The sequence below is a fragment of the Molossus molossus genome, unplaced genomic scaffold (genome assembly GCF_014108415.1).
Source record: "Molossus molossus isolate mMolMol1 unplaced genomic scaffold, mMolMol1.p scaffold_m16_p_16, whole genome shotgun sequence".
Lineage (NCBI taxonomy): Eukaryota > Metazoa > Chordata > Mammalia > Chiroptera > Molossidae > Molossus > Molossus molossus.
Window position 1 is genome coordinate 3,067,844 of NW_023425351.1, and position 22,339 is coordinate 3,090,182.

At 47.5% G+C, this 22,339-nt stretch overlaps 1 protein-coding gene across 1 annotated transcript in view; it reads left to right on the top strand.

Annotated features, from left to right (window-relative positions):
- CNBD1 (cyclic nucleotide binding domain containing 1) overlaps nucleotides 1–22,339 on the top strand; it is a 196,692-nt gene that overhangs the window by 108,538 nt on the left and 65,815 nt on the right. The window contains exons 7-9 of the mRNA XM_036263632.1: nucleotides 3,958–4,095; nucleotides 5,936–6,068; nucleotides 22,037–22,146. Coding sequence (XP_036119525.1) covers nucleotides 3,958–4,095; nucleotides 5,936–6,068; nucleotides 22,037–22,146 — 381 coding nt within the window. The remainder of the gene's footprint in view (nucleotides 1–3,957; nucleotides 4,096–5,935; nucleotides 6,069–22,036; nucleotides 22,147–22,339) is intronic.

A 22,339-nucleotide genomic window follows, 5' to 3' on the forward strand; every position in this document is an offset into this window, starting at 1 on the left:
CCCTAATAAATTCTTTCTTAAACACAGTATACAGGATGGCTGAACATAGTGTTTTTGTTTTTGTTTTATCCTCACCCGAGAACATTTCTTCCATTTTTTATTCAGATAGAGTGGGAAGGAGAGAGAGAGAGAGAAACATCAACGTTGAGTGATTGCCACCCACACGACCCAACCAGGGCCGGGGACAAACTGCAACCGAGTTACACGCCCTCAGCAGGAACCAAACCGGGGTCTCTCAGGACCACAGGCCAATGCTCCAACCACTGAGCCAAACCGGCCAGGGCTGAACAGAGTGTTTTTATTAGATTATTAAGAGATTAAAAAATACACACCAACCAACCCTAGAATCAGAATGGCAAAAACATTACTACTGGGTCTCAGGGCAGACTCCTCCTCTTTAATAGTGTTACTTGTCAATTGCAGATTTAATAATTTTACTTTCTTCCCTTGTTTCTAAGAGTCTCATTAATATATGCCCTGGTCAAAGACAGGGAAATAAACTTTAGTGTGGTTCTCCCAGTTGAGACAGAGCATCATAAAATTTACCACTTTAGCATTTAAAATTTTACACTACTTTAAGAGGTCCTTATCTGCTCTGATAAATGACTATATTTTGGCATTTTCCTTAAGGCCAATTCAGTTCCACTGACATTTTGCACACCTATGCGCTCGCTGCTGAAATGAGTAAGCATTGTCATGGCCTTGGAGAGAGGGCGCGGTGGGAACGCTGGCCACACGCCCGCAGCTTCCGTCCAGCGCGTGGTTAGGGCGCTGACCTGACGCAGCTCACTGTGGGAGCCAGCAGGCAGAGAAGCAGGGCCTGCTTTGAGAAGGGGGAAGGAACTTCGCTGGTTTGAGTAGACCCTCTGATATGTATTCACTGTGTGATATCACCTAAGATGTATGATCAGAACCATGGTGATGTATAGTGAACTCAACCCTGACTGTCTTTCTTCAATGACAAATAATGTTTATACAGACACTTCTTCAGTTATGATGGGGTTATATCCCCATAAAGCATCATAAGTTGAAAATGGATTTAATACACCAAACCTACCAAACATCATAGCCTAGCCTAACCTACCCCAGACGTGCTCAGAATACACACACACACACACACACTCCACAATTGTTTCCAGATGAACTGTTTTCCCAGAGGATTTGCTTTATGTTCAGTTACAGTAATATGTCACCTAACAGGAGTGAATATTTCTCTTCTATTATTAGAGTGATCAACCAAAAGGCCTTTCCAGCAGGCTCATTAAATTTTACCTAGATCAGCAAAATTCCCAAGCTTTATACTTTCTCCTAGAATTTAATAGATTTTATATACTATAGTTTACATATATTTAACATATAAATCAAAGAAAGTTAGATGTAAAACATTTACAAGAAACAGACAGGCTACTTTAAGAGGGAATATATTGATTAAAAAGACTGATACTCTAATTTTTAAAGTTTAAATTACACAAAATCATATTTTAGTAATAATCTTTTATGGTATTATATAACAAAATATTACTGTTATTGTAGGTTAAATACTAGAGATAAAGTTCATATATATTATGGCATACACACATATTTAATTTAACAGTAAGTAATAAATAATATGGGGACTTGATAATATGAAGCTCTAGATTTGAGGTTGGCAAACTCGAGTCCTTGGGCAAAATATGGATGACAGCCTTTTGTTGTGAATAAAGTTTTATTAGGACACAACCACTACCATTTGTTATAAACTGTTTTAACTGCTTTTACTCTACACTACAGAATTGAGTGATTGTGAGAGAGACCAAATGGCCTGAAAATTGAGAATATCTGTGTCTGTTATGAAAAAAAGACGCCAATCCCTTCTCTAAATGGAAACCACTAAAGAAATGACTAAAAATAATACAACACTTTTGTAAAACATTGTTGAGTTGATAAGAATAAAATAAAGAATTCACAGAAGCATAGGGAATAATAGTCAGTTAGCAATATCATCAATTAAAAATACTATTTAAGTAGCTACACAAACTATGATTACTTAATAAAGTAATAAAATGTTGCAATACTTTTTTATTTTGTGGTATATGCCCCTAGCAGGAACCAAACCCGAGACTCTCTGGTCTGCAGGCCGACACTCAACCGCTGAGCCAAACTGGCCAGGGCCGTTGTGATATTTTTTGCAGAGCATTTTACACTTTTATTGAAGCTATTAGAGAAGGCTTCCATATAATTACACCACGTTCATGAACAGGAACATTCAACACCTTAAGACGACAAGTCTCCCTGAATCATCTGTAGGTCTCATGAGATTCCAGTGAAAATGTCCAGTTTCCTTGTGGAACTTGACAAGGTGATTCTAAAAATTGGATGAGAGAGCAAAAGACCAAGACTAGGCCAGATGCTCCTGAAAGGACACTTGGGGAAGAGGTTCTTGTCCTGCCAGATAACGAGACTTAAAAATGAAGCCACATTATTAATAGTGTTTTTATAGCCAGATAGTGGCTCATCGATGAATATACTGGCAGCCAGAGGGTCGAGAATTAGACCCACAGGTGCGATCGCTCACGGCACGAAACAGCATCGTGAAGAACAGCGGAGAGGTGGTAGGATGATGTGCTCACAGGATGAACATTGAAAACTGTGTGTTTCTTCATAGAGCAATAAATATCAAATCGGGGTCCTAGACGTCATCGTAAAAAGAATGAACTCAAATTGTTTAGACCATGTGGCAGAATTTCTCCATGATGTTATGATAGCAGAAGCTTGTAAAACTAGGTCCTTGTAAAGCAAACTTAAGGATATTTGTTTTAAATCAAGGACTTTTGCTCATCCCATGATACCCTAAGTAATGAAAAGACAGGCACATATTGATGTTTTTAACACACACAGGAGGCAAAGGGTACTCCCAGGAATCCATAAGGACGTACAGATCTGAAAGGAAAACACACCAGACATATACATCAACACTTTATAGCAGAGAAACTATGGGCTAAGACGTTGTCAAAGGCAAAGGAAAGCACTCTGCCACTAGCAACCTGGGAAATACACAGTAAATAATGTTTACAGTTAAAAATAAATGTAAATAAATCACAAAAAGTGCAACGATAATACTTACTACCAAACTAGAAAATATTGAAAATGAGACAATAGACAGTGTCAGAGAAGTTGTTCAGAAACGGACAGTGTGTGCACTTTTGCTCTGAGAAGGGGTATAAGTTAGAACTCATGTCTTGGGAAACAGTTTATTAGATGTCAAGGTGCAAAGACATTCTGTAGCAGAGAACTCGCACCTTAGGCACATATCTTAGAGAAATAGTTTTGTGAGAAATGAGGAGCCGTGTACACTAATGCTCATGTTATCATTGTTTTATAGCCAAAAAACAATAACAACACAAATATTCATCAACAAGAGAATGAATATATAATTTGAGTCTAGTCACACAGCAATGAGAAATGAATGAATTACATTAAAATGGTTGTGTTTCAAACACTTAATGTTTAACAAAAATGCAGAATAATGTCTCAAGTTATTTTCTTTTTTTATCCTCACCCGAGGACCTTCTTTTTTTTTTTGTTGTTCCGATAGGGTGGGAGAGAGAGAGAGGGAGAGAGAAAGAGAAACATTGACATGAAAGGGACAAATCGAGTGGCTGCCACCTGCACAACCCAACCAGGACCGGGGACAAACTGCAACTGAGGCACATGCCCTTAGCGGAAACTGAACCCAGGACTCTCTGGACCGCAGGCCGACGCTCTAACCGCTGAGCCAAACCGGCCAGGGCTTAAGTTATTTTCTTTATGTAATGAAAGCGGTGGACATTTTTCTTGATTTGGGGAAGAGACACTCATGCCAGGCTGCTCAGGCCCCTTCCCTCACAGGCTGGAAATTTGACCTGCATCTCCCCCTTGTAGACCTTCTTGCTGATGAGTGATGACGGAGTTTAAGTGCCTTTGCCTTATTTTGTGTAGCTTCGACCTTGGAGTACCTTTGGAACCCTGGAAGTTACAACTCAGATTCAGTCGGAACCAAAGACGTACTTAGTGGTGACGGTAGAAGATTGTGAAATGCTTAAGATCTCTGCAAACAATTATGCAAGGTTAAAATCGGTATGATCAAATCTAATCCGTACATTAACACAACATGGCTGTAGACTCCAGAGAAAATTTTCCTCTCTGGACAGATGTCTGTATCTCTCTTATTTTTAGTTTGACTTGACCTGGACAACATAAAAATGTAGTTTATTTTAAGACCATCATTTAAACCTCCAATAGTGATGGGTAATTGAAGTAGAAAAGAAGGTCTCACAGATATACAGGGTGGGGCAAAAGTAGGTTTACAGTTGAGTATGCAAAACAGTTTATTCTTGTATTCTTATTATTTTATTAATTATTGTATTTTTCCCCATGCAAACAACTGTAAACCTACTTAAAAAATGTTTTTTATTGATTTTTAGAGAGAGAGGAAGGGAACAGGAGAGAGAAACATCAATCAACTGCCTCCTGCACGCCCCCTACTGGGAATTGAGTCCACAACCCCGACATGTGCCCTGACTGGGATTTGAACTGGGGTATCAGTCCAAGGGACGACACTCCCTCCACTGAGCCACACTGGCTGGGCTGTAAGCTACTTTAAAGAAACTGATTTTTAGGGAGATTGATGTGGCAGACGCCTCCTGCACGCCCCACCGGGGATCTAGTGCACAACCCAGGCATGTGCCCCGACCGGGAATCAAACCGGCGATCTTTTCGTGCACTGGACAACACCCAACCAGCTGAGCCACACCGGGCAGGACTGTACACCAACTTTTGTCTCACCCCGTGTGTTTTTTTAACTCTTTATTTAAAAAAAATTGGTTTTTCTTTTTATTGATGTTAGAGGGAGGGAGAGAGAGAGAGAGAGAAACATCGATTGGCTGCCTCCTGCATGTCCCCCACTGGGGATCAGACCCACAACCTGGGCATGTGCCCCAAATGGGAATCGAACTGGTGACCTCCTGGTGCATGGGTCCATGCTCAACCACTGAGCCACACCGACTAGGCTGCCCCACCCTGTATTTTAAGTATATTTTTGATGGCTTTTGGTTTTTTATGAATTTAACATTTATTCATTCAACAAATGTATGTTTGGGGGTGTCAACAGCATGTCATGTGTTAGGGACACCAGGACGACAAGACAGATGGCTCTCTGCATCTCTGCAGTCTACCTTGGAAATACACCTGGGTGTGGTCAGCACGCTGTTTTGTAGTGTGACCCAGGTGCTTGATGAGGTGATCAGAACTTCATCCCGACCCGGTTCTGAGGCATCATGATCACTGTTTACTTCAAGTTTCACAATTTATTCTCTTATAGTCAAATCCAAAATGTGTGCTGTCCTAGCTCTGTCCCCCTGGCTGTCAGAGGAAGGTTGTGTCGGGGACAACCCCCGCCCCGCCATGGGGAGGAAGGTGGCACCTGCTTTCTTGATTCAGGGCGGGGATTGTCAGGCTTTCTTTAGACATGATGGTGTCCGTGTTGGTGGTGCCAATGACATTCTCAGAATTCAGCTTCCTCCCAAGTCCCTGGTTTCAGCGTAGCTGGCTTTAAAACAATGTTTTTGTAGGTTTTATTTGTATTTTCAGAATATCAGTATTACTGATTTGATAGTATGAATTCCAACTTTTGAATTTAGTCTTGTCTATGACAAAATTTTTTTAATGCTAAAACATTAATAGCATTTAAATAATATTATGGAAGGTGGGAAAATAAAATTTTAGTAGCAGACCTGAAGATTAAAATTTCAGCATGGTTATGTAGTCATAGAATGATGCTCATAAAAAATTCAAGTGTATTTTATGCTAATTTAGATCATGTAACCTTTATTTTTCTTTTACTGACATTTATCTGCTATCCTTTTTTCCTTTTTTAAAATTACCTAACACAGAAAATTTGCTAATGACTTTTTTCCAGGAACAAACAAAATTTGAAAATAAACAAATATTGAAATTAATTCATCAGTGTCCATATTACAAGGAGTGGCCAACGTTATCGATCTGTGAGCTAGTCCCGCTTGTTAAATGGAAAAAATTTCCTCCAGGTCAGGGTGAGTTTAATGTGACTTTGCAATTTATATATTTTTTTACATAATCTTACACTGTTGGAATTTATAATATTTTCATACTTTTAATGTTTTATACACTATTTCTTTATAGGAGTGTTTGACAAATTTATTTAATCTTATCTTTAGATGATTGCTTGATTTTCAGTGCAAATCATCCTGTTTTGGCCCAAGGAGTGAAGTCCCCACTGGCCTCACGTGCACACCCCGCGGGCCCCAGAGGCCTGCCTTCATCCCACCCTGGCAGTAAGACTAGGGACCAAAGAGAGAGGAGAGATGGAGAGATGCAGCGAGGGCGGGCACTGTCCGTTCTTCTGGCCGAACAGGAAGCAGCAGGCGTCTCTGCACTGCGTGTACTCGTCCGTGGGCACGCAGCGATGGGGTCGGGGGGGTCGAGCGGAGAGGCAGCCGCGAGTGTGGCGCCCACTGCCCATGTCCAGCGTGGCGCGGCAGGGACCTGTGCATTTCCTAGGTTACATGGTCACACGTGGTGCAGGTGGCCTCGCGTCCTTCTGCACAATCCTTTCACCTGAAGAGCCCACTGGAGAAGGGATGCCAAGCACGAGAGCCCCCAACCCCCAGTGCGATGCTATTTGGAGGTGAGGCCTGTGAGAGGGAATTTAGTCCTGGAGATGGAAGCTTCATGAATAATAGTGCCCTTAGAAAGAGACCTGAGAGGTGACATCTCTCTCAGCCACATGATGATGGTGGGGGAGGACATTCGGAATTAAGTTTGAAGTTCTGAAAAGAATGTGTCTGCCTGGCCGGTGGCTCAGTGGTGAGCGTCGACCCTGCATCGAGAGGTCGCTGGTTAGGTTCCCAGTCAGGGCACATGTCCAGGTTGTGGGCCCGATCCCCAGTGGGGGGCATGCAGGAGGCGGCCAGTCCATGTTCTCTCTCATCGATGTTTCTATCTCTCTCTCCTTCTCCCTTTCTCTCTCTCTCAAATCAACAAAGAAAAGTAATTAAATAAAACATTCTCTAATTGATAAATAGAAACATGACTAAGTTATGAGGAATTTAAAAAAAGAACGCGTCTGAGTTGTGAGTCCCATGATGCCACTGCGGTAGTAGGAAGAGGTGGTGGAGAAAATCGGAGACCCGCAGGGGCGCCCCGTGGAAGGCCCTCCGCGAGAGATCAGCGCAGTCGGCCTAGTGCCGCTCAGAGGTTCTCCTGCTAGGGAAAAACAAATATCATCAGAGGTCAATTGTTGCTTCAGAAACTGAGATTCCTTGATGAGCCTGTTCAGTTTGGTGAGTCTTTCAACCCTTTCCTAAATTTGTTCCAAATTTCATGACAGGGCAGGTGTTTGCATTTTATTTATCATTTCTTGAAACACAGTGTCTTAGCCCATGTTTAACCAAATATGTCTTTTTCTTTTGCCTATAAAAATGGAATAGGAGTCATGTGACATTTTTGTTTATGAAACATTTTTCCTGAAGAGGTAGAAATAGTAATTTATTTGGCCAATAGTACATACAGAAGGCACGTAGTAAGCTGGAAAAACATTGGGAATTGAGCATTTTGGAATTCAGCATTTTACTGGACAGAAACAGTTCTGTTAAATGTGAATGCTTTAGATTAATTTCAGTTTCCTCAATTTCAAACATTGGTCCATGCCTCATTTTTAGGGCTCGTTTGTATAAAAAATAATATCTCAGCCTTGCCAATGTCTCAGGACATTAAGAGTTTTGAGATGATTAAAAAAGGAGGAAAGAACTCATAATCAGAGATATTTTTAATTATGTGAGCCAAAAGAATACAACATTCAGAAAAGGGGAATGATTATATTCTTTCAACGTATTTGATTACAAATGATGAATATATGTCTTAGTCTAAAAATATCAATCTAAAATATTTAAATTTAACTTCAAAGAGCTAAGGAGGTACTGATCTAGCACCGTTTCAGGGGCAAATGTTGGCTTCAGGTTCTTTTTGGAAAATGTCTAAAAATAATGGTGGAGACTGTCTATTGCCCTGGACAACCTGTGACTATATTGAATAAGTCAAAAGTAATGTTATTTTACCAGACATAAATATATGATGCTTATATTTATACGGTCTTAAAACATTCATCGTCCTCCGGGGTGAATGACAATCCCACGGATGATCTTCAGCACCCCTTTCTGCTCCGAAATACGAGGACTCTCATAGATAAACATACTGAGGTGAAGAATAAGTCCTGTCAACGTAACCTAATTCTTCTTTATGGTTCTGACAAACTTGATATATCAAAGAGAAACATTAGATATAATACTTCTTGACTTTCCTCAAGATTTATTTTGAATTTTTATTAGAAAATGTGGAGAATGTAGCTCAAATTACACTGTCATTATCTAGGGTTAAATTAGCAGTAGCAAAGCATCGTTAAGTGTGTTTTCATCTTATTTTAGGAATGTGTGTTGGATGACGTTTCAGAGAGATTACGTTAATTATTCAAAAGGGTGACAGAGTTTGAGTGACTGGTGAGAGGGTGGAGCCTACTTCTGGCTTTCTGTCCTTTGCCCACTTAGTGTTCTCCCTGTGGGACCAGGTGTGGGGACCCTGGCTGAAACGGAGGCGTCCGCTGTGGCGGGTGACTCGGGCCCGTCCGGTTAGCTCACAGCAGCCAGAGTCTTCCCAGGTGTGCTTCCCAGGTGTGCTTCCCAGGTGTGCTTCCCAGCTGTGTGGCTGGGGCGTGGCCGCGCGCTCATCACACCTGTTCCCTGCGTGTTGTGTGTGAGGAACAATGGCCAGTGGAGGCCTCAGTGAGCTGTTGGTGTGCATTTGATCCTTGTCCTGCTCGTGGTGCTAGGCTGCGAATTCCCAGAGAGGACTTGATGTTGCAGACATAATTACTAGAGACACTAAAAAAGTTGCCGTAATTTAATTCTGGAAGATAAAATGTGCCAATATAACAAGAGTAAAAAAGTCTAGCCTTCCCAAATCAAAAGTAGAGCCCTAGCCAATTTGGCTCAGCAGTCAGAGCTTCAGCCCACGACCATTGAGTTGTGGGTTCGATTATGGTCAAGGGCATGTACCTTGGTTGTGGTTTGTCCCCGGCCCCAGTCAGGGTTGTGTGGGAGGCAACCAGTCCATATGTCCCTGTCACGTCGATGTTTCTCTCTCTCTCCCTCGCTCTCCCTCCTTTACACTATGTCTGAAGATAAATAGAAAAATATCCTCAGGTGAGGATTAAAAAAAAGGGGGAAACTTTCAACCATAGAATATATACCTTGAAGTCTACCTACTTCAAGTTCTAGGTTCTAAACCCCAACTTTTGGACCTGCTCTCTCCCAGATCAACAAACTCTGCACAGTGTGAGACTGTGTTCTGAGCACCCCATAACCAGGTATCAGACTCTTAGCCCCGGGGCACACTCCTGAGCACCCCAGGACCAGGTATCAGACTCTTAGCCCTGCGGTACACTCCTCAGCACCCCAGGACCAGGTATCAGACTCTTAGCCTTGGGGCACACTCCTGAGCACCCCCAAGCCAGGTATCAGACTCTTAGCCCCGGGGCACACTCCTGAGCACCCCAGGACCAGGTATCAGACTCTTAGCCCTGCGGTACACTCCTCAGCACCCCAGGACCAGGTATCAGACTCTTAGCCTTGGGGCACACTCCTGAGCACCCCCAAGCCAGGTATCAGACTCTTAGCCCCGGGGCACACTCCTGAGCACCCCAGGACCAGGTATCAGACTCTTAGCCCGGGGTGGGGGGCGGGGTGCAACTCAGGGCAGGTCCGGACAGGACTGCCTCCTTGGGGCCAGATGTGCTGTGACTTCTGTGTGGCTCTGAGTTCATGACCCCAGATGGTTTCTGTGTCTGCACCCCTGTGCCCCCCATCACACCTCTCACGCCCTGGTACAGAAAAGGAGGTATATATTAGGGTTGGTCTTTAAATGACAGGTTTCCCTCCTGATGTTTCTGAGGCAGATACTGTTTGTGTCTGTTTGCAACTGCCTTCGGATGACTTCACAACATCTAATCCCCTGCACAAGTTTTCTGGAATCTGTAGGATGAGTTTTGCTCAAAATTATTATAAGAAGAGTTATGTAGGCTTCCATAGTTTCAACAGAGCAAAAAACTATATATGGTTATGTCATGTATTTGTACATCTGTAACTGTCTCTGTCTCTATCTGTACACTTATTTGTATACCTGTGTCTGTCTACAACCTGTGTCTGTTCTCTCCAGACGAGTAATGCCTGGAGGGTCCCCACATTGGAAAAGCAAGTCGCTGTTGGACTGTGTCCCCTCGCAGCAGTGTGTCAGAGCTCTGAGATAATTATTTCCCCACGCTGGTACGTTGCTCCAGGTGCAGTGTTTGTTTCGACCATTTCTCTCCACCTGGTGTGTCCACCTGGTGTGTCCACCTGGAGCTGTGGTGCTGTCTTTGGACAACAGCCCCAGGGCTAGCTTCATCTCTAAACCCTGGCACTACTGAATTCAGATCAGTGTCACTGGGGTGTACGTTTGGGTCCCAAACAAATGTTGATTCAGGGTTTCCCGGCCGAATAGCTGAGGAGAAAGGAGCAGACCTCAGTTCCCGTGCCCGGAGTGTCCCTGTGGTGTGGAGTGGAGACCTGCACTGCTCATGCAAAAGAAAAAAAACAGGACGTGGCCCAGGCAATCTGCCGTTGACAATAAAATCCGTGTTATAACTTTTGCATTTCTACATGCAAACGACAGCCATTTGAGTTATTAGTTATGTAGAAGTCTATGTGTTGATGTTCAAACTTTAATAAAAGTAGCTTTCTTTGCATGTTTTTGCTAAATCTCGAATTGTGGAAGACGGGGAGGTTTCAGGGAATTAAACTCCGTAGAAGCCGCCTGCTGACGGACGCGAGCCGAGTGTGGGCAGCCACGAGGCGGCCCTGCGCTTCCCTCGGGTCCTCCGGACTTCGCCTCGGCCGCTCGCAGACCCTGTAGCCGGATCGGTATGTGCTCCGAGGAAACTGGGCGTTCACATGTTCAGGCTTAAATGTCTCAATAGCATACTTTGAGTTTTTGAATTATTTTTACTATTTAACTTGTTGGCTGTGGGTGCGAGTCTAGTACCATTTCCTGATGTTTATTTTAACATTCGGTCGATTCTTCCCCCAGAAAGGTTGGCCAGGCTTCCCCCCGAAGCAGCGTGGGCCGGACCCTCCGGGCCGAGCGGGTCGGGCTCTCTCCGTGGGACCACGCCCACACGCCCCACGCCCCACGCCCACACGCCCACACGCCCACACGCCCCACGCCCACACCCGCACACGCTCACACCCCACACGCCCACACGCCCCACGCCCACACGCCCACACGCCCCACGCCCACACCCCCACACGCCCACACGCCCCACGCCCACACGCCCCACGCCCACACGCCCACTCGCACACACCCCCACACACCCACACGCCCACACCAACACGCCCACACGCCCACATGCCCCACGCCCACACGCCCCACGCCCCACGCCCACACGCCCACACCCCACACGCCCACACGCCCACACGCCCCCACGCCCCCACGCCCCCACGCCCCCACGCCCACACCCCCACACGCCCACACGCCCCACGCCCACACGCCCCCACGCCCCCACGCCCACACGCCCACACGCCCCACGCCCACACCCCCACACGCCCACACGCCCCACGCCCACACCCTCACTCGCCCACACCCCACACGCCCACACCCCACACGCCCACACGCCCACACCCCCACACACCCACACGCCCCACGCCCCCACGCCCACACGGCCCACGCCCCCACGCCCCCACGCCCACACGCCCCACGCCCCCACGCCCACACGGCCCACGCCCCCACGCCCCACGCCCCCACGCCCACACGACCCACGCCCACACCCCCACACGCCCACACGCCCCACGCCCACACCCTCACTCGCCCACACCCCACACGCCCACACCCCACACGCCCACACGCCCACACCCCCACACACCCACACGCCCCACGCCCCCACGCCCACACGGCCCACGCCCCCACGCCCACACGCCCCACGCCCACACGCCCCACGCCCACGCCCACACCCTCACACGCGCACACCCCACACGCCCACACCCCACACGCCCACACGCCCCAAGCCCACACGCCCACACGCCCACACGCCCCACGCCCCCACGCCCCCCACGCCCCCACGCCCCCACGCCCCCCACGCCCACACGCCCACTCGCCCACACGCCCACACGCCCCACGCCCCCACGCCCACTCGCCCACACGCCCACACGCCCCACGCCCCCACGCCCCCACGCCCCCACGCCCACACGCCCCACGCCCACACCCACACCCTCACACGCCCACACGCCCCACGCCCCCACGCCCACACGCCCCACGCCCACACCCCCACACGCCCACACGCCCCACGCCCACACCCTCACACGCCCACACCCCACACGCCCACACCCCACATGCCCACACGTCCACACCCCCACACGCCCACACCCCACAAGCCCACACCCCCACACGCCCACACCCCCACACGCCCACACGCCCCACGCCCACACCCCCACATGCTCACACCCCACACGCCCACACGCCCACACCCCACACGCCCACACGCCCACATGCCCCCACGCCGACATGCCCCACGCCCACACCCCCACATGCTCACACCCCACACGCCCACACGCCCACACCCCACACGCCCACACCCCACAGGCCCACACGCCCACACGCCCCATGCCCACATGCCCCCACGCCCCCACGCCCCACGCCCACACCCCCACATGTTCACACCCCACACGCCCACAAGCCCACACGCCCCACGCTAACACGCCCCACGCCCACCCGTCCACACGCCCACACCCCACATGCCCACACGCCACACGCCCACACGCCCCACGCCCACACGCCCACACGCCCACACCCCCACACCCCACACCCCACACGCCCACACCACACACGCCCACACGCCCCACGCCCCCACACGCCCTCACACCACACGCCCACACGCCCCACGCCCACACGCCCACTCGCCCACACCCCCACACGCCCACACCCCCACACGCCCACATGCCCCACGCCCACACGCCCACACCCCACACGCCCACACGCCACACGCCCACACGCCCACACGCCCACACCCCACACGCCCACACGCCCCACTCCCACACGCCCACACGCCCACACGCCCACACGCCCACTCGCCCACACGCCCACTCGCCCACACGCCCACACGCCCACTCGCCCACACGCCCACACCCCACACGCCCACACCCCCCACGCCCACACGCCCCACGCCCACACGCCCACACGCCCACTCGCCCACTCGCCCACACGCCCACACGCCCACACGCCCCACGCCCACGCCCCCACGCCCACACCCCCCACGCCCACACCCCCCACGCCCACACGCCCCACGCCCACACGCCCCAAGCCCACACGCCCACACGCCCACTCGCCCACACGCCCACACGCCCACGCCCACACCCCCCACGCCCACACCCCCCACGCCCACACCCCCACGCCCACACGCCCCACGCCCACACGCCCCAAGCCCACACGCCCACACGCCCACACGCCCACACGCCCGCACGCCCCACGCCCGCACGCCCGCACGCCCGCACGCCCCACGCCCACACGCCCCACGCCCACACGCCCCACGCCCACGCCCCACACGCCCACGCCCCACACGCCCACGCCCCCACGCCCACGCCCCCACACGCTCACACCCCCCACGCCCACACCCCCACACGCTCACACCCCCCACGCCCACACCCCCCACGCCCACACCCTCACACGCCCACTCCCTCACACGCCCACACCCCACACGCCCACACCCCACACACCCACACGCCCACACCCCACACGCCCACACCCCACACGCCCACACCCCCACACGCCCACACCCCACACGCCCACACGCCCCCACGCCCACACGCCCCCACGCCCCCACGCCCCACATGCTCACACCCCACACACCCCACGCCCACACGCCCACTCGCCCACACGCCCCACGCCCACACGTCCACACGCCCACACCCCCACACGCCCACACCCCACACGCCCACACGCCCCACGCCCACACCCCCACACGCCCACACCCCACACGCCCACACCCCCACACGCCCACACACCCCACACCCACACGCCCCACGCGCACACGCCCCCACGCCCACACGCCCCACGCCCACACCCCCACACGCCCACACGCCCCACGCCCACACGCCCACACGCCCACACGCCCACTCGGCCACACGGCCACACGCCCCCCACGCCCCACGCCACACGCCCACACGCCCCACGCCCACACGCCCACACGCCCACTCGCCCCACGCCCACACGCCCACACTCCGGGTGTTATTTCAGAGGCCTTGCTGCAACCTAATCTGGAGATGACACCGGCCATAGAATGTAAAGTACAAATCAGATTTAGGGTGCTGTTCGAAAGTACATGACTTGTGTTTGAATAATGTGATGATTTAGGCATTTTACACAGAACAATTAATTTTTAACTTCTTTGTTGGATTTGTTGGGGTGACTCTGGTTAACAGAATTATTCGGAACATGGTATGTGCTTACCCAGTTTTCTCAAGATGGGCTTTGGCCGCTTGGGGGTCATCCGTTGGTCAAATATTTAAGAGGCGGGTTTAAAGAGATGGAACGTGATACCCATTACCGAACCATCTTTCAGGCGCCAAGGAGCTATCACTCGTGTTCTGGGTTGTGAGGCACAGACTCTGCCCCGAAAGCTACCTCCCTCATTCAGGGGCCCTGTCAGCAGGTGTCTGGGGGGGGGCTGGTTTTGTTTCTTGCCGGCAGATCAGACATCTTACGCTTTGTTCTTATGTTCTCCTCACTAGATTAAATAGGTTCCATGCAACCTCTTAAATTTCTTATTAAACATAGAGAGATATGAAAAAGATAGGTTAGTTATATAATTTTTTGAAGTCTATTATTTTTATTTTAAAAAATCAGTCTTTGAGAGACGTGCCTCCCGTTGCCCATCACCGCGCACCCCGCCCCCCGTGCCTCCCCACCCCGCCCACCCCGGCCCTGGCGCGCCCTGCGAGAATTCAGAGCCACGTTTTTAAAATTTTTAACATTCTAGCCGCTTTTCTTATAGAATACTAGTCGAGGAGATACGTTAGCAACAGAAAAAATGTGCATAATAGTACACCAAGACCAAAAATGGTCCGAACCCCTGTTTGGTATCTAACATTTTCTAGAGTAAACTGTTGTTTTTCTTTGTTTGTCTCAGAATTAGAGGTGTTTCTTCAATGTGTATAAATATATTTAAATATATTCCATCATTCTTTTTTTTTTTTTATCCTTACCCGAGGACATTTTTTTTTCTTTTTTTGTTCAGATAGAGTAGGAGGGAGGGAGAGGAAGAGAGAGAGAGAGAGAGAGAGAGAGAGAGAGAGAGAGAGAGAGAGAGAGAGAAACATTGATGTGAAAAGGACACATCGAGTGGTTGCCACCTGCACGACCCAACCAAGGCCAGGGACAAACTGCAACTGAGGTACATGCCCTTAGCGGGAACCGAACCCGGGTCTCTCTGGACCGCAGGCCGATGCTCTTACTACTGTGCCAAACCTGCCAGGGCTATTCCATCACTCTTGACATGTGCTGTACATTTATTTATTTATAGCAGTTCTAATGACTTTTCGTTAGGTGTTTATCAGGGAGCTTATCTAAGACATGCCGCAGGAGAGTGGCACATTGTATGCGACAGAGGAGGGGTCACCCTTCAGTGGGTCAGGCTGGGTTCTTTCCAAAATAAACAGTGTCAAGAAATAATATGCACACCTGGGAGAATCGGTTAAGTTAGATGTTTAAGCTAACAAGTAGAAACATTATTTTACATGGATTAGTTATTAAGTAGCAAATAGAAAAGACAAAGGGAAGAAAACATGGGCCTACAATTTATTTTGAGTTTCAATATGTAAAAGTAATGGGGTTAAGAAGAAAACAATAGTTTCAGAATAATCAACAAATAATATTAATGAAAGAATTTACAAACCCTAATAAGAAAAGTATTAATATTCCACATTTAAAAATAAAACTGTGATTTATCATCTCTTTTTAAAATTGTTCTGAGAAATGCTGAGATAATAAAGTCAAGCATTTTTACACTTTTTTGTCAGAATGTTGTGCATAAAATGAAAGGCTGGGTCATCATTAGTTATCGCATTGAAGTGTGATCTTGGGTGAACATCACGTAGAGTTATTGCACTAATTTGTGTGTAAATAGACAATGTTCTGAAGGCATGGAATAGCTCCTTGCACAAACATTTACTTACACTGGTCCAGATTATGTTAAAATATACCAAGTGGAATATCTCTCAAATCAAAATTAATTTTTGTGACATTAATGAGGAAAATCATTATCTGAAATAATGAATGCATTTAATTATCACGTCTACTAGGTGCAAATGATAAATGCAGCCTCCTACCCAAGTACATCCATGGGCCAGACCACATAGCATGTGATTATTCATCTCTGAAAAATTGCTGCTCAACTAATTGAACTGAAATGAATGCAGATGGTTAGGTAGGGCTGAAACAAAGTAACTAACTCATCAGTGTATCATTGTTAAATGGACAATTACCTCAATTAGCTACAATCGATGATTAAAATTTAAGATTGTCAGGTGAAATCTTAGAAACTTTTTTCACACAGAGGCGGAAATAATTTTCTTCTATTAACTTAGTGCTATTTATAAAGCCTTGTCTTTTGCAGATTCAGTTAGATGACCTTTTTCGTCCTCTGAAAAACCTGTCAGATAAAGTCATTTTGCCATTTCAACTGAAAATAGAATCCTGATCCTACATGTCAGGCTAAACACAACTGCTTGCTTGTCCTAACACACACTATGTCATTGAAAGGAAATATACACACTTACCTACCTATTTAACTCACCATCCTTCTATGTATGTATGTGTCAGGGAAGAGAAAGGGTGTTAGCAGTGAATCACAAATATTTTTGGAAGACGACATACATTTCCTGTGTGATATGGCATCCAGTCAATCACTGGTATTGTCACCTAAATTCTTTGGTGACCAACACCTCCCGCACTAAAGGAAGTTCTCTGTGGATCAGCCACCTGACCCAAATGTGCTCAAAACTACTTTCCCTGTGGAATTAAAGTCTTGAGTACCCCACTAGCACCACAGGAAAGGGGGGACCACTTTGAGTATTTTCTATTGAGAGCTGGTAGCATCTTCAGATTATGGGGAATCTTGGAAGCCTGGGATGGATGTTAGTTCGTTTAGGAAGACGTTGTTTCTTCCCCTCCCCTCCTTGAGCCTTTAGAGTTGCAAAAACACAGTTTAATTTAAAATAAAATTTAGTGTCTCCCAGGTGGTATTCATTTTAGCCCCAATAACAAAAGCTGTAGTTAGTAATTTGCAGACTCTATCTGTCTGTCTATCTATCTATCTATCTATCTATCTATCATCTATCTATCTATCTATCTATCTATCATCTATCTATATATCTATCTATCTATCTATCATCTATCTATCTATCTATCATTCATTTATCTATCATCTATCTATCTATCATCTATCTATCATCTATCTATCTATCTATCATCTATCTATCATCTATTTATCTATCATCTACCTATCTATCATCTATCTATCTATCTATCTATCATCTCTCTCTCTCTCTCTCTCTCTCTCATTCCATTTTGCCCCACACCACTGCTAGGAGCTGACCTCTCCAATGACTGTGCCCCTGGCTCCGGACCACCTCATCCCATAACTGTGCACCCACTTTTTATTCTGAGGATTTGAGATTTTCTTTGCATCTCACCCCCTCAGACATTGTAAAATATTTTTAGAGATTCATAAAAGTCGAATACACCATATTCTGAGCTTCCCCTTGGGCTTAGTTGATCTTTTGAGGGGAATTCTAGTTTAATGCTGAGATCTCGCATTGATTTAACAAATATTTATTGAGTGGCTACGATGCAGATACACGAGGGACATAGGTGAAGGTCGGTCTCAGTGCAGCTAAAGGACATAATGCACAGTAAGCACCAGAAGTCAGTCAGTAAATTAGAGGATATGTTAGAAGGTCATGCAGCACGAGGAAGTGGGGTGGGTGAGGGCCCGCGAGGCAGGTGGACTGTGGGATGAGGTAGGACATCAGGGTTGATCCCACTGAGACACTTGAGCGGTGATTTGAAGCTTCTGAGACAGTGGAGGTCAGGGTGCAGCCTCCTTGGCGTGGGGCTGGGCATCCATCGGGGTGAGTCCTCCCTCTGCTGTGACTTGTGAAAGGGCTGAGCCCCAGCATCTGTCTGGCTGGGAACCTGGGAGGGGGAGGGGAGAGAGACTGAGGGGCTCTAACGCCCAGGCCGCCCTTCATCTGCCCTGTGTGGTGAGTCATCACTGTCATTTTCTGTGCAGTAATTCTATGAAAGTACCCTTTCCATAAGTTCTTTGCTTGGAGTAGTTTCTGAGGCATGTTGAAAATTTGAAATTCTTCCATCTATCTTTCTCTGGATTCCGCTATCAAGAATCGCTTTGTGTATAACTTTTTTTCCCCCCAAATCATAAATTTGTGAGATTGGAGAAATATCCATTTATTTGTTTACTTCTTAATGTACATAAGGATTTTACCTATAGTGTTCATTGCAAGAATGACCTATTTTAATGTGCCGCAGATTTAAAATTAAATAATTAATCAATAATCAATTCTTCTGACAAACTTTTCCATTTAGGATTTGCTTCTACTTAGCCATAAATCTATTTATCTGCACATAAATATACATGTCCTTTATTAAAATATAATTTATTGGGGTGACATTGGTTAATAAAATTATACAGGGTTCAGATATACATTTCCACAGCAGATCTATGTATCATATTGTGTGTTTACCACCTAAGTAAGAATGTACATTTCGTGATGACGAAGCACTGGTAATGCAGGTTAGGGTTTCTTTAGTGTGACCCTCACAGAAATAGTAAATACAAACCCTTTCCAACCAAGATCTTTAACATTATAAAAGCAAACTAATCTATCCACGTGGAAAACATCCAGAAAAATTTCCCCAAATGGAAATATGTTTGCAAATAGCTGTCACTGGTCCCATTCTCTTCATCGCTCATCTCCACAGAGAACGCGGTTGGGCTGGAAGCCGCAGCCGCCTCCTGGTCGCAGGGGCGCGGCCGCGTGGAGCCCGTTCCGAGCGCTCAGGCGGGGCCGGGCGGCGTCTTAATCAGGAGAGGGCCTGGACTGCCTCATCACTGGTTTCCACTGAAACTGGGGCCTCCGCTGTCCCCGAACTGACACTGAAGGTCAGGAAGGAATTAGCCTCTGTCAGGACTTCTAATGGACCTGAAAATGGGAATAAGATAGTTTTATTAGACTTGTGAGTTTTCCTGGCATGTGACAAAGAACAGGAGAGAAAAACTGCCTGGTATTCAGTCTCTGCGGATCCTCGCTTTCGTCCTGTTGTTATTTACCTTTAAGATAAAATCAGGTTTGTTCTTACAGTGTTTCAGAATGTGGGTCTGAGTTCCCATGGGCTCTTTAAAACCTAATTTTTAAATAGAAAACAACTTCCCTGCACATTAATGAATATGACCTTTAAATCGTGATGAATACAGTTTCGTCCCTGTCCGTGATAACTCTCTGCAATGGGAAGTTTGCGCTGAGCCCTGGTCCCTGCTGTCCTCTCCCTGCGGCCAGGGGAGGGGGAGGGGGTGTCCTTGCAGACATCGCCGGCAGGCATGGGGGGCGGCCGGGGCGCTGTCGGTAACGCCAGGAAACGATGCCGGTGTTGAGCCCGTCTCAGGTCATTGGCACAACTTACTTCCGGTCAGCAGCAGTGTTTAAGACCCCTCACTGAGGTGTGGCAGTGCCCGTTCTTGGTAATGTCGCTACACCCAGTTCCGGGGCATTGTCTCCATCAAGACAGTCCTGGGTGAGGTCCAAAGACCAAGGAGAGTCACTCGAGGACTGTGGAGCAAGACAGCCTCATCGGCGCTGGCCGGTTTGGCTCAGCGGCTGGAGCGTGGGCCTGTGGACCAGGACCAGAGAGTCCCGGGTTTGGTTCCCGCTAGGGGCACGTACCAAAAAACAAGACCTCATCGCAGGTTTGGCTGCAGGGGTTTGCTTTGCCCTTGGAGCCTGGCCTTCAGCACAAGGTCCCTGCCCCTGGATGTTGGGGTGTCTCCCTGGGGTCTAGAAAGGGCGTGGCTTTCAGCGCAGCCTGACAGTAGGAGGAAGGGTCCTGCGGTGTGTGGAAGGGCACCCCTCCTTCCCCGTGGCGCTGCGGGGCCTCAACCTTCTCTGCGCCCACACACCAAGTCTCCACCGCCCCACCGCCCTCGGGCGCAAGGGCCCTGTTCGCACGTGGGAGTAAACCAGGCGGCAGGCAGGGGGGCCTTGAGGTCTCCGGTGACTGCGCGCTGCCCAAGTGCTACCAGGACAGCTCAGCTCAGCAAGGGAAGCGGGAGCGCACCCTACAATAACCTTTTAATGTTTGTGTTATACACTTGGGGCTCTGATGATGTACGAGGAAAAGGAGGTAACATGTTCTCTTAAACATGCCAGTGAAAGAATTAAATCGCCACCTGCCTTATCATAAAATACTTTTGCGGGGTATGTTGGTGTTTATTTATTTATTTTTGTTTGTGTAAGTTATGTTACCAGTAGTTACCTTGTTCTTTTGTAACTGTAATTTTCAAAAAGTTATGCTATTCTCCAGCTTCTTACTTTGATAACATTGATTCTTTTTCTCATGTTGATATACTCTTGTATAATGTGAAATAAATACTTTTGAATAATAAAAAAAATTATTTTTAAATTATCTACTTTAAAAAATCTTGGGAGAGCCTGGCCAGTGTGGCTCAGTGGTTGAGCACCATGAGGTCGCTGGTTTGATTCCCGGTCAGGGCACATGCCCAGGTTGTGGACCAGATCCCCAGTGGGGGGCGTGCAGGAGGCGGCCAGTCAATGTTCTCTCTCATCAATGTTTCTGTCTGTCTTTCTCCCTCTCCCTTCCTTTCTCTCTAAGATCAATAAAGAAAAAAAAAAAAATTTTTTTTTTTTGTTAAATCATGGGAGAGATACTATGTGTCTATAGTTATGTTGTCTTTGTTATGCTTAGGGTTTCCAGAAAAAAATTGATATGCTTCTAAATGAACACACTAAAAAGGCAATTTGAAACAGCAATTTCAATTTACAAATGTCTAACTGATTTTCTTATTTAAATTAGATTATGTTGATAATTTAGAATGGTCTGTGGATCAGGAGGTTTTTATTTCAGTTGCTTTTTAACATGTACCTTGATAGTTATAAAGGTGTTATCCAGTTCAACTTCAAGTACATCTTGATCTTAGGATGGCATCACAAATTTGAGCAAAAAAGAATGAACTTAGCGTGTAATTTATTATGTAACACTAGGTACCAGGCATCATGCTGGGTCCTTCACAGGCGCCTAATTGCCTCCTGTTGAGTAGAGTGGACTCCTAATTTTGCTATTTTCAAGGCTAAAGACCTGCAGCTCCAGGAATCGATATAAAGTGTCTAGGCTCACAAGTCAGGGGCAGAGGAGGGTCTGACACCATCCAGTCCAGTGTGGCCTCAAGCACCCGCTCTAAACCCCACTGCCAGGAGCAGGCTCCAGGGCGGGTTCGAGATCAGGCACTGAGGACTCTTACACAGGGATCCAGCTGATAAACCATTGGCGGTTGGAAATTAGCCATGGTAGGAATATTAACGCTGTGAAGGCCAGCACATGCCGCAGACTGGGGCTTGGCCCATGCGCCTCTTCCTCTCCTCCACCAGGTCACTGACACCATTGTCTCTACCACCAAAGTCTTGTCGAAGTTCCCCTCTACATAGATACCAGGTGTAGTTTCCATCATATGCCAAGTACTGCCTGTAAACTGGCCTCCATGAAGGAATGACCATTTACAGCTATTGAATAATTATCATTTTAATGTCATAATATCTAAAATAATTTCTTATAGAGAAGAACATGTGAAATTAATTCTCTCTTTTGTTTTCAGTGATTGTGGAAAGTGGGAATGTAATTCCTTTTGTGGCTTATATTAATTCTGGACATTGTAACATTTATAGAAATATCACAGGACTCCTGCGAATATCTCCAAGGAAAGTGGTAGGTTTCAAATGTGTGTATTCTCTTAGTCCATTCACTTACTTGAATGAATAAAGGGTGTCGGATATTTTTTCACAGGCATATTGGACATTGATTATTTGTTTGTCTTCTTTGGTGAAATTTCTGTTCAATGTTTTGTACTGTTTTTTGTTGGGTTTCTTCTCTCCTTCTCAGTGAGCTGTAAGATACCAGA